The sequence below is a fragment of the Nerophis ophidion genome, linkage group LG28 (assembly GCF_033978795.1).
Source record: "Nerophis ophidion isolate RoL-2023_Sa linkage group LG28, RoL_Noph_v1.0, whole genome shotgun sequence".
Classification (NCBI taxonomy): domain Eukaryota; kingdom Metazoa; phylum Chordata; class Actinopteri; order Syngnathiformes; family Syngnathidae; genus Nerophis; species Nerophis ophidion.
Genome location: NC_084638.1, coordinates 18,549,226 through 18,565,552, shown reverse-complemented (window position 1 = coordinate 18,565,552; position 16,327 = coordinate 18,549,226). Strand labels below are relative to the sequence as shown.

At 41.2% G+C, this 16,327-nt stretch overlaps 2 protein-coding genes, 1 long non-coding RNA gene and 1 other non-coding gene across 5 annotated transcripts in view; 2 read left to right on the top strand and 2 right to left on the bottom strand.

Annotated features, from left to right (window-relative positions):
• The window catches only part of LOC133545467 (zinc finger protein 501-like), a 15,860-nt gene extending 9,479 nt beyond the window's left edge, over positions 1 to 6,381 (bottom strand). Inside the window, exons 1-2 of one of the 2 annotated variants that reach the window (XM_061891094.1) lie at positions 5,844 to 6,381; positions 1,022 to 1,089 (exon numbers count right to left, since the gene is read on the bottom strand). In XM_061891094.1, coding sequence (XP_061747078.1) covers positions 1,022 to 1,089; positions 5,844 to 6,036 — 261 coding nt within the window. In that variant the 5' untranslated portion in view covers positions 6,037 to 6,381. The remainder of the gene's footprint in view (positions 1 to 1,021; positions 1,090 to 5,843) is intronic. The other variant, XM_061891093.1, reaches the window with a different exon arrangement.
• The window catches only part of LOC133545393 (zinc finger protein 501-like), a 399,721-nt gene that overhangs the window by 332,022 nt on the left and 51,372 nt on the right, over positions 1 to 16,327 (top strand). The window lies entirely within an intron of this gene.
• LOC133545512 (uncharacterized) lies at positions 9,562 to 14,715 on the top strand. Its single transcript, XR_009804858.1, has 2 exons — positions 9,562 to 10,040; positions 13,563 to 14,715. It is a non-coding gene; the product is annotated as an uncharacterized LOC133545512 (long non-coding RNA).
• trnad-guc (transfer RNA aspartic acid (anticodon GUC)) lies at positions 15,948 to 16,019 on the bottom strand. The gene has a single exon. It is a non-coding gene; the product is annotated as a tRNA-Asp (tRNA).

Sequence of the window (16,327 nt, the reverse complement as noted above, 5' to 3'; positions counted from 1 at the left end):
TCTCCCATCGAAAATGTGTGGCGCATTATGAATACGAAAACGAAGATTGAAGCTCTACATAAAACAAGAATGGAAAAGAATACCACTTTCAAAGCTTCAACAATTAGTTTCCTCAGTTCCCAAACGTTTATTGAGTGTTGTTAAAATAAAAGGTGATGTAACACAGTGGTGAACATGCCCTTTCCCAACAACTACTTTGGCACGTGTTGCAGCCATGAAATTCTAAGTTATTTATTATTTGCAGAAAAAAAAAAAAGTTTATGAGTTTGAACATCAAATATCTTGTCTTTGTAGTGCATTCAACTGAATATGGGTTGAAAAGGATTTGCAAATCTTTGTATTCCGTTTATATTTACATCTAACACAATTTCCCAACTCATATGGAAACGGGGTTTGTATAAGTGGCATTATGATCAGTAATGTAAATGCACGTGCTGTCAGTCATGTTATGTTACTGATACATGGTAGTGGACTATACTTTTATAGTATTACTTGGCTATAAAAAGCTGAATGAGTTCTTATTAGTATGAGTGCACATGTGTCTTAAAGGCCTACTGAAAAGAGATGTTCTTATTTAAACGGGGATAGCAAGTCCATTCTATGTGTCATACTTGATCATTTTGCATTATTGCCATATTTTTGCTGAAAGGATTTAGTAGAGAACATCCACGATAAAGTTCGCAACTGGAGAAAAGCCCTGCCTCTACCGGAAGTCGCAGACGATGATGTCACATGTTGATGGCTCCTCATATATTCACATTGGTTTTAATGGGAGCCTCCAACAAAAACAGCTATTCAGACCGAGAAAACGACAATTTCCCCATTAATTTGAGCGAGGATGAAAGATTTGTGTTTGAGGATATTGATCGCGACGGGCTAGAAAAAAAAATAAAAAACGCGATTCGCAATCGCGTTGCATTGAGACGGATTCATATGTTTTTAGAAACATTTACTAGGATAATTCTGGGAAATCCCTTATATTTCTATTGTGTTGCTGGTGTTTTAGTGAGATTAACAGTACCTGATAGTCGGAAGTGTACGTCCACGGCCGGGTGTTGACGCGCAGTGTCTCGGGGAAGTCGACGGCAGCTGTACGGGAGGCACAAGCTCAGCTGATATCCGGTAAGTGGCGACTTTTTAAACACAATTTTCTCACCGAAACCTGCTGGTTGACAAGTGGTCGGGATCCATGTTTACTGTGATCCATAAGAAAGCTTCACCTCCGTGAATTTTAAACAAGGAATCACCGTGTGTCTGTGTGGCTAAAGGCTAAAGCTTCCCAACTCTATCGTTCTACTTTGACTTCTCCAATAATAATTGAACAAATTGCAAAAGACTCAGCAACACAGATGTCCAAAATACTGTGTAATTATGCCGTTAAAGCAGACGAATGTTAGCTGTGTGTGCGCAGCGCCTTATATTCATAAAAGCCCGTGACGACACGCGTACACGCCATCAGTACGTAACGTTTTTAAGAAAGAAGTCCCGGGAAATTTAAAATTGCAATTTAGTAAACTAAAAAGGCCGTATTGGCATGTGTTGCAATGTTAATATTTCATCATTGATATATAAACTATCATACTGCGTGGTCGGTAGTAGTGGGTTTCAGTAGGCCTTTAATGGTTATGTTGTTTGAGTGCTAATATTGTAATTGTTATTAAGAACACTTGGTATTGCATCTAGGATGATCCTAGGAGCTATGTTGTCCGGGGGCATAAAGCCCCCTGGTAGGGTCTCCCAAGGCAAACAGGTTCTAGGTGAGGGATCAGACAAAGAGCAGCTCGAAGACCTTTATGAAGATGAAAAACCATGGACCCAGATTTCCCTCGCCCGGACGCGGGTCACCGGGGCCCCCCTCTGGAGCCAGGCCCGGAGGTGGGGCACGATGGCGAGCGCCTGGTGGCCGGGCCTGTTCCCATGGGGCCCGGCCGGGCACAGCCCGAAGAGGCAACGTGGGTCACCCCTCCAATGGGCTCACCACCCATAGCAGGGGCCATAGAGGTCGGGTGCATTGTGAGCTGGGCGACAGCCGAAGGCAGGGCACTTGGCGGTCCGATCCTCGGCTACAGAAGCTAGCTCTTGGGACGTGGAACGTCACGTCACTGGGGGGGAAGGAGCCTGAGCTAGTGCGCGAAGTCGAGAAATTCCGGCTGGACATAGTCGGACTCACTTCGACGCACAGCAAGGGCTCTGGAACCACTTCTCTCGAGAGGGATTGGACCCTCTTCCACTCTGGCGTTGCCGGCAGTGAGAGGCGACGGGCTGGGGTGGCAATTCTTGTTTCCCCCCGGCTCAAAGCCTGTACGTTGGAGTTCAACCCAGTGGACGAAAGGGTAGCCTCCCTCCGCCTTCGGGTGGGGGGACGGGTCCTGACTGTTGTTTGTGCTTATGCACCAAACAGCAGTTCAGAGTACCCACCCTTTTTGGGAACACTCGAGGGAGTACTGGAAAGTGCTCCCCCGGGTGATTCCCTTGTCCTACTGGGAGACTTCAACGCTCACGTTGGCAACGACAGTGAAACCTGGAGAGGCGTGATTGGGAAGAATGGCCGCCCGGATCTGAACCCGAGTGGTGTTTTGTTATTGGACTTTTGTGCTCGTCACAGTTTGTCGATAACAAACACCATGTTCAAACATAAGGGTGTCCATATGTGCACTTGGCACCAGGACACCCTAGGCCGCAGTTCCATGATCGACTTTGTAGTTGTGTCATCGGATTTGCGGCCTCATGTTTTGGACACTCGGGTGAAGAGAGGGGCGGAGCTTTCTACCGATCACCACCTGGTGGTGAGTTGGCTGCGATGGTGGGGGAGGATGCCGGACAGACCTGGGAGGCCCAAACGCATTGTGAGGGTCTGCTGGGAACGTCTGGCAGAGTCCCCTGTCAGACAAAGTTTCAATTCCCACCTCCGGAAGAACTTTGAACATGTCACGAGGGAGGTGCTGGACATTGAGTCCGAGTGGACCATGTTCCGCACCTCTATTGTCGAGGCGGCAGATCGGAGCTGTGGCCGCAAGGTAGTTGGTGCCTGTCGGGGCGGCAATCCTAAAACCCCTTGGTGGACACCAGCGGTGAGGGATGCCGTCAAGCTGAAGAAGGAGTCCTATCGGGTCCTTTTGGCTCATAGGACTCCGGAGGCAGTGGACAGGTACCGACAGGCCAAGCGGTGTGCAGCTTCAGCGGTCGCGGAGGCAAAAACTCGGACATGGGAAGAGTTCGGGGAAGCCATGGAAAACGACTTCCGGACGGCTTCGAAGCGATTCTGGACCACCGTCCGCCGCCTCAGGAAGGGGAAGCAGTGCACTATCAACACCGTGTATGGTGCGGATGGTGTTCTGCTGACCTCGACTGCGGATGTTGTGGATAGGTGGAAGGAATACTTCGAAGACCTCCTCAATCCCACCAACACGTCTTCCTATGAGGAAGCAGTGCCTGGGGAATCTGTGGTGGACTCTCCTATTTCTGGGGCTGAGGTCGCTGAGGTAGTTAAAAAGCTCCTCGGTGGCAAGGCCCCAGGGGTGGACGAGATCCGCCCGGAGTTCCTTAAGGCTCTGGATGCTGTGGGGCTGTCTTGGTTGACAAGACTTTGCAGCATCGCGTGGACATCGGGGGCGGTACCTCTGGATTGGCAGACCGGGGTGGTGGTTCCTCTCTTTAAGAAGGGGGACCGGAGGGTGTGTTCCAACTATCGTGGGATCACACTCCTCAGCCTTCCCGGTAAGGTTTATTCAGGTGTACTGGAGAGGAGGCTACGTCGGATAGTCGAACCTCGGATTCAGGAGGAACAGTGTGGTTTTCGTCCTGGTCGTGGAACTGTGGACCAGCTCTATACTCTCGGCAGGGTTCTTGAGGGTGCATGGGAGTTTGCCCAACCAGTCTACATGTGCTTTGTGGACTTGGAGAAGGCATTCGACCGTGTCCCTCGGGAAGTCCTGTGGGGAGTGCTCAGAGAGTATGGGGTATCGGACTGTCTTATTGTGGCGGTCCGTTCCCTGTACGATCAGTGCCAGAGCTTGGTTCGCATTGCCGGCAGTAAGTCGAACACATTCCCAGTGAGGGTTGGACTCCGCCAAGGCTGTCCTTTGTCACCGATTCTGTTCATAACTTTTATGGACAGAATTTCTAGGCGCAGTCAAGGCGTTGAGGGGTTCCGGTTTGGTAACCGCAGGATTAGGTCTCTGCTTTTTGCAGATGATGTGGTCCTGATGGCTTCATCTGACCGGGATCTTCAGCTCTCGCTGGATCGGTTCGCAGCCGAGTGTGAAGCGACCGGAATGAGAATCAGCACCTCCAAATCCGAGTCCATGGTTCTCGCCCGGAAAAGGGTGGAGTGCCATCTCCGGGTTGGGGAGGAGACCCTGCCCCAAGTGGAGGAGTTCAAGTACCTAGGAGTCTTGTTCACGAGTGAGGGAAGAGTGGATCGTGAGATCGACAGGCGGATCGGTGCGGCGTCTTCAGTAATGCGGACGTTGTACCGATCCGTTGTGGTGAAGAAGGAGCTGAGCCAGAAGGCAAAGCTCTCAATTTACCGGTCGATCTACGTTCCCATCCTCACCTATGGTCATGAGCTTTGGGTCATGACCGAAAGGATAAGATCACGGGTACAAGCGGCCGAAATGAGTTTCCTCCGCCGTGTGGCGGGGCTCTCCCTTAGAGATAGGGTGAGAAGCTCTGCCATCCGGGAGGAACTCAAAGTAAAGCCGCTGCTCCTCCACATCGAGAGGAGCCAGATGAGGTGGTTCGGGCATCTGGTCAGGATGCCACCCGAACGCCTCCCTAGGGAGGTGTTTAGGGCACGTCCAACCGGTAGGAGGCCACGGGGAAGACCCAGGACACGTTGGGAAGACTATGTCTCCCGGCTGGCCTGGGAACGCCTCGGGATCCCCCGGGAAGAGCTAGACGAAGTGGCTGGGGAGAGGGAAGTCTGGGTTTCCCTGCTTAGGCTGTTGCCCCCGCGACCCGACCTCGGATAAGCGGAAGATGATGGATGGATGGATGGATGGTATTGCATCTAACTTTTTTAAAGTTAAAGTACCAATGATTGTCACACACATACTAAATGTGGCAAAATTATTCTCTGCATTTGACCCATCACCCTTGATGACCCCCTGGGAGGTGAGGGGAGCAGTGGGCAGCAGCCGTGCCACACCCGGGAATCATTTTTGGTGATTTAACCCCCAATTCCAACCCTTCATGCTGAGTGTCAAGCAGGGAGGTAACGGGTCCCATTGTTATAGTCTTTGGTATGACTCGACCGGGGTTTGGACTCACGACCTACTGATACCAGGGCGGACACTCGAACCACTAGGCCACTGAGTAGTATTCATAACAGTGCCCGGGTGAAAAAGCTAAGCGTACATCCCTAGTTATCATTGAATATATATTCTACAACAACATGACTGCAAATTGTTAGTTGCAAGCATGAACGCCTAACTAATTCCTAAGCATTTTTATTCAATATAATGAGTCATTGTAAAACATGTTTTTAAAATATGTATACGTTCTGTTAAACCACAAATGGTAACATAAGCAAGCCGGTGATGATTTAGTAATATTTTGTTGTACAAAAAAAGAAAAGAAAAAAAGAGTAACTTTAAGCTTGCTGTTGTTTAGATTTGCTAGACTACTTCTGTAACAAAACCTAGAAATATTTTCTGTTGATTATCCATGTTTTTCTTTAATTACATTACTCTGTTCCATGGCCCTTCTTTCATTTGCATGCCAGATTGTTTACTTTCACTTGACAAGGCTACTCCACTCACATCAATTAAACCAAATGTCATTTTCTTGTTAACAATCAAATAAAAAGTTAGTAAAAATGTGAGAGTAAGAAGCAAACAAACCTGTTCTGAGTAACACAACTTGATGTTTCTTGAAAAGAACGTCCAGTAGTTGATTGCAATCCTCTTTTGTTCTTGAAAGTTCCGCCTCGTATTCTGCTATCGTTCTTTCTAACACTACAAATATTTCTTCAACGGCAGCAGTTAGTCGCTGATCCACCAACGCTCTCAACATTTGTAATGTAGACATTTTCATACAATCACAACACTTTACTCTCACACTTGATCTCTACTTAGCGATGTGTTGATAACTTCTGTGTCTTCTGTTAGCAGCTAACAAGCTAAGCTAACTAGCGAGCTAAGCTAACTAACAAGCAAAGATAGCACGAGAAGCGGCACAGTGCTTCTTGCGCATCGAGACGACTTTATCCTTTACTAAAGAGTCAAATATGTATTTTATACGACGTAAATATTTCAAACTGGAGAACAAATAATAACACTGACTTATTAGCGTCCTGCTCACGGCTTTCAGTTTGCACATTTTACGTTACAAGGCAGTACTGCTCTCTTCCGCTGCTTTCCGTTTACGCCGGAAGCTGCGAATCACGTCACCGCCGAGTGGCCGAAGAGAAAACACAGAGGCTTACATTCATAAATAAACATAAAAAAAAAAAAAAAAAAAAAAAACAGTCTTTTGTCACATGAATGTATCTTCAAGAAACTTGACAAATTTGGCGTCGGCTGTTTTTTCTGCAAAACAATGAAGACTTTGTACTGCAATGGTAATAGCTCGATAAAGCTCAAATCTGGTACATAGCATTCTATTTTAGTTACATTATTGAGTTTACAACCCCTGATTTGTACTGTTTTTGTACTTGTTTTGATTATTATTATTCAGCGATTGTTTGTAAATGTTGCAGTTTTATAAATAAAGGTTTATAGAAAAAAATGAAAAAGGGAGGCTCAGCACAGAGCAGTACTGAAGAGAATGTCAGGGGTCAGAAAAGAACATAAAAATCATGTGATGAAAGATGGAACGCGGAGTGTGGTAGGAAATAAAGAATAAGCAGAACTTTTAGCAAAAACCTTTGTTAAAATGCACGGTAATGATAATTTGAGAAATGTAGAAAAACAAAACAGAGAAGAAACAATTAGTTTAAATATTAAGGAAATGAAGGAAGACAACGATAATAGTTTTACCAACACAATGGATATGACATTTTCTTTGGATGAAATGGTTCGAATTTTAAAAAAAGTTAAAAATACGACGCCAGGGAAAGACCTGGTGAGTTATCAAATTATCAAAAATTTAGGTAGCATCGGCAAAGAAGTGGTCTTGAAATTATATAATGGGATATATGAATAAGGAAAATTACCAGATGAGTGGAAAACAGCTGTAATAATTCCAATATGCAAGCCAGGGAAAGATCCGGAAGAGGCAGGAAATTATAGGCCGATAGCATTGACCTCAAATTTGGGCAAAGTAATGGAAAATATGATTAATGAAAGATTAATATGTTATTTAGAGTCAAAATAAATTATAAAAAACTACCAAAGTGGTTTTTGCAAAGCAAGAAGCACAAATGACCCAGCAGTGCAGCTGGAAGAGGAAATTAGGAAGGGACAAATAAATAAAGAAAGTATAATTGCGGTATTTTTGGACATTGAGAAAGCGTATGATATGTTTTGGAAACAGAGGTTGCTGATGAAACTAAATAAGATTGGGATTAGAGGAAGAATGTACAGATGGATAAAATACTTTTTAACAAGTAGAACATTATTAGTAAAAATAGAAAATGAATATAGCAGAGAATACGAAGTGGAAAATGGGACCCCACAAGGGAGTATAATAAGTCCAGTACTATTTTCCATCATGATAAATGAAGTTTTTAGTGAAGTGGAAGGGTTAGTGGAGGTGGCATTGTTTGCTGATGATGGAGTGATGTGGAAGAGAGGTAGAAATACAAATCATATAGAAAAGAAGATTCAAAAAGCGGTAAATAATGTTCAAGACTGGGGGACGGCTTGGGGTTTAAGATTCTCTGTTGGAAAGACAAAAGTCAGAAATTTTACGAAGAGGAAAGTACAAAACAAGCTCCAAATAAAACTCTATGGAGAAAACATAGAAGAGGTACAAGTATTTAAATATTTAGGAATATGGTTTGATAAAAATATTAACTGGTCAACCCACATCAGCAAAATAGTGGAGAAAAGTAAAAAGGTGTTAAATATAATGAGGGCTTTGAGGGGTAAAGGTTGGGGGGCTGATAGGTTGACATTGAAAACAATATATATCACTTTAATTCGATCTGTTATCGACTACGGATGCATTATTTATCAATCTGCTTCAAAAACTCTACTTGAGAAAATAGACCGGATCCAGTCACAGGCTTTAAGATTATGTTGTGGAGCTACTAAATCTACTCCAGTGGCAGCATTACAAGTAGAAATGAATAAAAAAACCTTTGGACATGAGGAGAGATCAACTCTCAGCAGTTTATTGGGCAAACTTAAAAGGATCCAAGCAAGGACATCCAACCCGTCAAGTGCTAATAAACTGCCAAGAAAAAGGGAAGAAAAAAATGAATAGTTTTGGGTGGATAATAGGAGATATATGTAAAAAAACACAAATTGACAATATTAAAGTTAGCCCTACAGTACCAATTCCTGCAATACCACCGTGGATGTATGACAACCCAAAGGTAGACATGCAGTTACTGAAGAATAGACATTTAAATAGTTACCAGATAGAACAATGGATTGAGGAAATGTTTTTTGATAATATTATGATATACACAGATGCATCAAAAACTATAAATAGTAAAGTAGGAGCTGCTGCAGTTATCCCACAGAGAAATATAGTGTTGAATAAAAGAATTAGTGATAAACCATCTGTTTTTACGGGGGAATTGGTAGCAATTTATATGGCAGTTAACTGGATAGAGGAAAACAAAGCAAGTAAAGTAGTCGTGTGCTCGGACTCCAGCAGTGCATTGACGAGCATAAAAAACATAACATCAGAAAGAAAGACAAGATATAGTTTATGAAATAGTTCAGGCAATCTACAGGATAAATAAAGCGGGAGGTGTGGTAACATTTCTCTGGGTTCCTGCTCATGTAGGAGTTGAGGGAAATGAGTTAGCTGATAGATACGCAAAACAAGCAACCACTAAAACAGAAGTAAACATGGAGATTAAGCACAGTAAAGAAGAAGTGAAGAGCATAATTAAGATAGAACACAATAAAAAGTGGCAGGATAATTGGAATAAGGAAACAAAAGGTAGATAGTTTTACAAAGTCCAGAGGAAAGTAGGTGTAATGAGAGGAGGAGGTAGAAATAGGAAAGAAGAAGACATTATGACTAGAATGAGATTAGGCCATACATATCTAAATAGTTCACTAAAATTGATAGGAAAACATACGACAGGGCTGTGTGATTTTTGCCATCAGATAGAGAATGTTGACCATGTTTTAACACAATGTAGGAAATATAATAGAGAAAGAGAAATACTGGAAAATAAATTAGCAAAATAAAATATTAGGTTAGAAGTGGGAGGTATATTAGGATTGCATTCAGAAAACATAGGATATAAAGCAATGTACACATATTTAAAAAACACTGGGTTAAGTAAAAGAATATAGAGTAGGGATCCACCTCGGTCCACACTCCATTACAGTAGGTGGCGGTAATGCACTCCAGAAGGTTGCTTGCCAACCGCCAGAAAAACAAAAGAAGAAGAAGAAGAAGAAGAGCAGTACTGCCTTGTAACGTCAAGTGTGCTAACTGTCGTGAAAACACATCGACGCAGAAAGCCGCGAGCAGGACGCTAATAAGTCAGCCTTATTATTTGTTCTCCAGTTTGAAATATTTACGTTGTATAAAATACATCTTTGATTCTTTAGTTAAGGATAAAGTCGTCTCGATGCGCTAGAAGCACTGTGCCGCTTCTCGGGCTATCTTTGCTTCTTAGTTAGCTTAGCTCGCTAGTTAGCTGCTAACAGAAGACAGAAGTTATGAATACATCGCTAAGTAGAGATCAAGTGTGAGAGTAAAGTGTTGTGATTGTGTGAACATTTCTACATTACAAATGTTGAGAGCGTTGGTGGATCAGCGACTAACTGCTGCCGTTGAAGAAATATTTGTAGTGTTAGAAAGAACGATAGCAGAATACGAGGCGGAACTTTCTAGAAGAAAAGAGGATTACAATCAACTACTGGACGCTGTTGTCAAGAAACATCAAGTTGTGTTACACAGAACAGGTGTGTTGACTTCTTACTCTCAAACATTTACTAACACTATATTTGATTAATAACAAGAACATGACATTTGGAATATATAATATAATCACAATGACCAGTGGTGGAACAAGTCAGAGCTGGGCCAGGGGCGGCCCCCATGACGGGGGCCCCTAAACCTAAATAATAATTCTCACATCATCTTATAACATACACATGCCTCTCTGGGTTTACCGCCAACAATCTTTAACCAGGTTTTAAAAAGTTTCCCAGCCATCCATTTTTGCTGAAATTTGCATTTTCCTGACATGTATTTATGTTCTCACTTTCACCACAGCATCAACCCGTTCACAGGATGTAGAAAAATTATCAAAGGGGATCTGATTTTTTTTTTAACTTTGCCTACCATGCATATCCCTAATGTAATACAATAACATGTGTTTGTTTTTTATGTAATCTAATTTCTAAACAAATGTTAGCAAAACCTTAACTATCCTAATTCTAACAATGGAGTCAATGGGAGCGCCTCTACTCCGCTCACTAAGCCCCTTACATAAGAATTAGTTGATCAATATAATATATCCAGAATGCTATCTCTTTAAAACATGCTGTAAAAATGCATATCCTCCGGAAATATGCCTTATAATAGCCACAAACTGGAGGATCAATTTTTACTTAGGATAACATTTTAAAAATAGTTTAAAGGTTTTATGGAATTTTCCATTGTGTACCCCGACTTCCGTCCCCCTGTTTGATTGATTGATTGAGACTTTTACTTGTACATTGCACAGTACAGTACATATTCCGTACAATTGAACACTAAATGGTAACACCATTTGGGTGTTTTTTAAACAGGTTTTTCAACTTGTTTGAGTCTGAGTCCACGTTAATCAATTCATGATAAATGAAAAGGGACAAGAGGTAAAAAATGGATGGATGGATGGAAGAAGACACATCACAATACAACCATACAGGATAAAGGTTTGTTTTTGCGCCATTAGCTTAATGGTAACATACAATGGACGACCACATTGACAGGCTAACAAAAAAAAAGCATTGCGATCGTTTTAAACTTGTACAAAGGTTTAACAAATAGGAGTTTACTTGATCAAAACTGACACAAAACAACAGATGCATTTTTACTTACATACTTATAATCCCCAAACTGTGTAGAAACTAAACTTCGTACGACAAGGCCATCGTGTTCATGAAACCTTAAAACTCAGATTTTTTATGAGACATAATATAATTGTTTCCACTCACAAAGACCCCAAACATCCAGATTTTTAACCACTGATTTGTATTTTTGATGTTCAGTTGGCCGACTAGAGGAATTGGTTGTCATCTTCTCACATCACACGTTCAACCATCCTCCATTGCAGCAAATACATTACATTTCTTCCAAGTATTATTATCACTAAAGGACAGTAGAACAAGGCTAAACATGTTACACACAAAGGACGGGCAGGCTAAGAGCTAAGCTAAGATAGCCACTAAACTAGCTTGAGACAAGAATGAATAAGTACTTGGTAAATTTTACCATTCAAAATAAATTGGCAATTTTTCAAACTTCAACAATTTACACATTTTTCGACCACTTTAAACCATTCCACGTTCAACATATTACACTAATCCTGGAAATTTAGGCTATTATTTTCCCAAGTTAAAAAAAAATCCAGGAATTCCCATTTTTTCAAACCCTTTCTTGACCCTTTTTTCTGGCGACGACTCCTTCCACATTTTTCAACCGTTCCATCGTCAAATCACTCCTCTTCATCAGGACAAAAAACAATGTTGTTTTTCGAACTTGGAAAAATTCCCGGTATTCACAAAATTCCAGAAACTCCATAATACCATTTCTCAATTAAAAATGGTACTACTTCAACATTTCTCAACCGATTTGAAAAAATCCAACCCTCATCATTTAAAACATTCACAATGTTCCCCAAAAATCTCGCTTTTCCCAAAATGTCCATGAAATTCCCATTGAAATTAGTTAAATCAAAGTACAACAACTCCCCACATTTTTCATCCGATTCAAACCATTCCGACTTCTAAATATTCAGCCTGTTCAAGAACTGTGTGCTCCCTTTCAACACTTATTTAAAAATATTCCCATATTTCCTAAAATTCCCAGTTGTTATGGACATTTTCTCCATTCAAAATGAATTAAACATTTTTCTAACTTCCACAATTCCCACATTTTTCAACCCATTCAAACCATTCCACCTTCAACACATTCAAATCATCATGGAAATTCAAACAACCATGTTTCCACGTTCAACACATTTCCAGGAATTCCTGTTTTTTTCTAACCTTATTTCCAACCTTCTGTATTGCGATGACTTCTTTCATATTGGTCAACCCATTTCAACCGTTCCACTGTCAAAACATTCCTCTTAGTCAGGACCAAAAAACAAGTTGGTTTAAGAATTTGAAAAATTCCCGGTTTTCACAAAATTCCGTAATGCCATTTTTGAATTAAAAAACTGTTACTACTTCAACATTTTTTGACAGATTTAAACAATTCCAACATTAACCAATTCAACTTGTTCATGCTCTTCATCATTTTCAAAAAATCCCGCTTTTCCCCAAATTCCAGGAAGTTCCATTGATATGAACCTATACAAACCATTACAACATCAACACAATCCACTCATCCTGGGCATTCAAACTAACATGTTCCCAAGTTTTAAACCAAATTCCAGTTTTCCTGGAAATTCCGACTCTTCAACATTCAAACCATTCCAACATTCAAACTATTCTTACATTCATAATACATCCTGTCAGCATGTCAGTTCAACTTCACTATTGGAGCATTTACACACAATTCCTTCAGGAATTGCTTCATCAACTTATTATTATTATTATTATTATTATCATTATTAAATGTACCTTACCACATTGAATGTGTGGACTGCATGAATGATGCCTTCTCAGTTCTCACTCTAACGCAATTTGAGTGTCTAGGAACGTACTAAATTAATGTAAGCCATTATTACTATTAATAATAAGATAAACAAGTTATCTTTTGAAGGAGTAGTCAGTAATCTGATTACTTCATCCCGGTTTAATTTTGACGACATTATCTAAATGAAAGCAAAACAGATGTAATCTTTTTTGGCCAACGTGTTGACTGTGCTCATGCTTTTTTTAGAGCAGACTCGTCTCTAAAAATGAATGTGAAAATGACTAATTATTGTCCACCAGCAGGGGGAGCTCATCACTAGTACTGCTTCTTGGAGGCTGGCATGTGGTACATTATTTCCTGTGTGTGTATGACTTATTCAGAGGGAGAACAGCACACTAGTATGGATTGCAGGAATTACTTTTAGGATGTTTTTATATGAACTAAGATGGATTGGACGTTGGCATAGGATGGCATTCCCCTGAAGGTCTTCTTCATGTGTCAGCTGGAAGTACCCTGACTGCTGTGAGGGGAAACTGATGAGATTGTGAGATCATATGTTGGTGCAGGACAATGTCTCATGTGACTGAGCAAAGCTGGACTTTAGTAAAGAATGTTTGTTTTCTTCTGTCCCGCAGACCTCGATGAAGAACCTCTTCCTCATGAGCAGAAGGAGGAATCACAGTCCCCCCACATACATGAAGAAGAAGATGTACCACACTCCCATCACATTAAAGAGGGAAGGCAGAGGCCACAGCCCCCCCCCCCACATTAAAGAGGAAGACAAGACGCCACAGACCCATACTGTTAAACTCACCCTTTACATTTAAGGGCAAGCGGAGGAACCACTGAACTTACACATCAAAAATGAAGAGGAGAACCCGCTGACCCCTCACTTTAGAGAGGAAAAGGAGGACGCACTGAACCCCTACATTAAAGAGGAAGAGGAGGACCAAGAGCTGCTGCACATTAAAGAGGAATAGGAGGAACACCGCATCAGTCAGCCTAAATGGTTGGAGGAGTTCCCAGTGACTGGTGTCCCTGTGAAGAGTGAAGATGATGAGGTCAAAGGTGAAGGTGAGGAAAAGAGAGAGGCGGAGCCTCCAAGCAGCAGCTCAACACAACACATGACAACAGAAGCTGATGGAGACCGCTGTGGAGGATCACAAGCAGACAAGCTCTTAGTTCCACTATCAGATAGTGAGGACACAACGTCACACTCTCCTGACACTGATGATGAAGACTCTAAAGATGATAAGACATGTCACACTGACAACACTCACTTCACATGTTCTCACTGTGACAAAACCTTTAAATACCATTGTCGTCTGAAAAGACACATGAGAATACACACCGGAGAAAAACCTTTCATCTGTTCAATATGTGGTAAGTGTTTTACAGTAAGTTAGAAATTGAAAAGACACATGAGAACACACACTGGAGAAAACCCTTTTCCTGTTCAACCTGTGGTAAAGGTTTTAAAGAAAGTCACAGTTTGAAAAGACACATGAGCACACACACTGGTGAAAATTCACATTCCTGTTCAATCTGCAACAGAAGCTTTTGTGACCGATCAAATCTTGTAGCACACATGAAAAGACACACAGGAGAGAAAATGTTGAGTTGCAGTGTGTGTGGTGAAAGATTATCTTCTAAGTACCAGTGTAAGAAACACAAGTGTGCTGGTGAGAACAGCAGCAGCAAATGAAACTGCAGGATTTGAAATAAACTGTCAAGACTTTAATTTTGACTTTCTAACAACATCAGCAAATAAAATGTGTGTGACATTGTTGTTTGTGTAACAATCTGTTTAATATGCTTCTAAATATATTATTGCTTTTTTTCAGTCAAGTACGTGCATTAGTATGCAATCAAAGTTTGGAGTGTCAGGCAAAAGCTAATATTGTGCATCATCCCACAGAGGTTTACTTTGTATACATTCATATAATAAACTGGTTATTTTGTTTCCCTATCACACAACGAAAAAGTGTTGTTTTCAATTGCAAAACATCCTAAAAATAAATTTTAGAAGTCAATTCCGTCTTTTTTTATTAAATAAACTCCTTTGTTTTTGGAAGAATGGAAGCTTTCAAGTTCTGACAATTTTTTTTGTTCCACAGAAAATACAGTAAAAAGGAAATACCAAATAATGGAAAAACATAAAATGCTGTAATTAGAATATATTGAACGAAAGCTTTTATATATATATTGTTTTGTATATTTTTCTATTTGCAGGTCGTACTTAATGATGTTTTCAAATAATAAAATACTTTTATCACTCAATAAGTGCATCAGCGACCAAATGCCTTTTTCAAACCATTGCTGTACAAAGATGCATTTGTTTCTCTTTTTAATATAACAACAATTCCATAGTAGAGTATTGTGTGTGATAAAAAATCAATTGTAACTAATTTTAAATTAGTTTCCAGTACAACAACACTTGCTGGTAGGGATGGGTACCGTTCACTTTTTTACCGAACTGGGCACAGATTCCGGTACCCCGAAATCGATACCTGTTCTCAACGTTCCCACTTTTTGGTGCTTTTGTGTGTGGTAATAATATTGTTTGTGATAATACATTTCAATTTTTATTGCAACATTTAAAATGATACTGTAATGATGACTGCTGTCCTTTTGTTACATCTTGTCTAATTATTATCAAATTATCATTTACAAGTAAGTTTATTTACAGTTGCAAGTCCAAAACACTAGATGACAGTTGTTAGAGCCATATACTCTTTTTGTCCGTCAAATTCATGAAGTCACATTTGCGGTCCTCTCAAGGTTTCTTATAGTCACTGTCACCGACGTCCCACTGGGGTGAGTTTTTCCTTGCCCGTATGTGGGCTCTGTACCGCGGATGTCGTTGTGGCTTGTGCAGCCCTTTGAGACACTCGTGATTTAGGGCTACATAAAAAAACATTGATTGATTGATTGATACAATTTTCAGAGAGGAATACTGTGGTCACTGCTCAAGGTTGAATAAGATGTTAACTGATGAATATAAGAGGAACCAAAATCACCTCCCCGTCAGGGAATCGAACCCTGGTCTTCCGCGTGACAGGCGGAGATACTGTCCACTATACTAACGAGGAGCGCATTCTTCAGTGTTTTCTAAAGGACAAGCAAACGATCCAAGCCTATCCCTGCCACGCCACAACCAAAGTGATGCCATGTCATACGTTTGCCGTCTCATAATGTCGATAAATTGATCATAAAACACATTTACGGCGGTTGTGTGGCCCAGTGGTCTAAGGCGCTGGACTTAGGCTCTAGTCTCTCAGGAGGCATGGGTTTAAATTCCGCCACAGCCATTTCTGTTCTGGTAACCCACTTGTTTCTTTCCTGACCTAAGCAATTAGATCTAGCTTGGTCCTCATTTGGAATGCTCTGGAAAACTTGT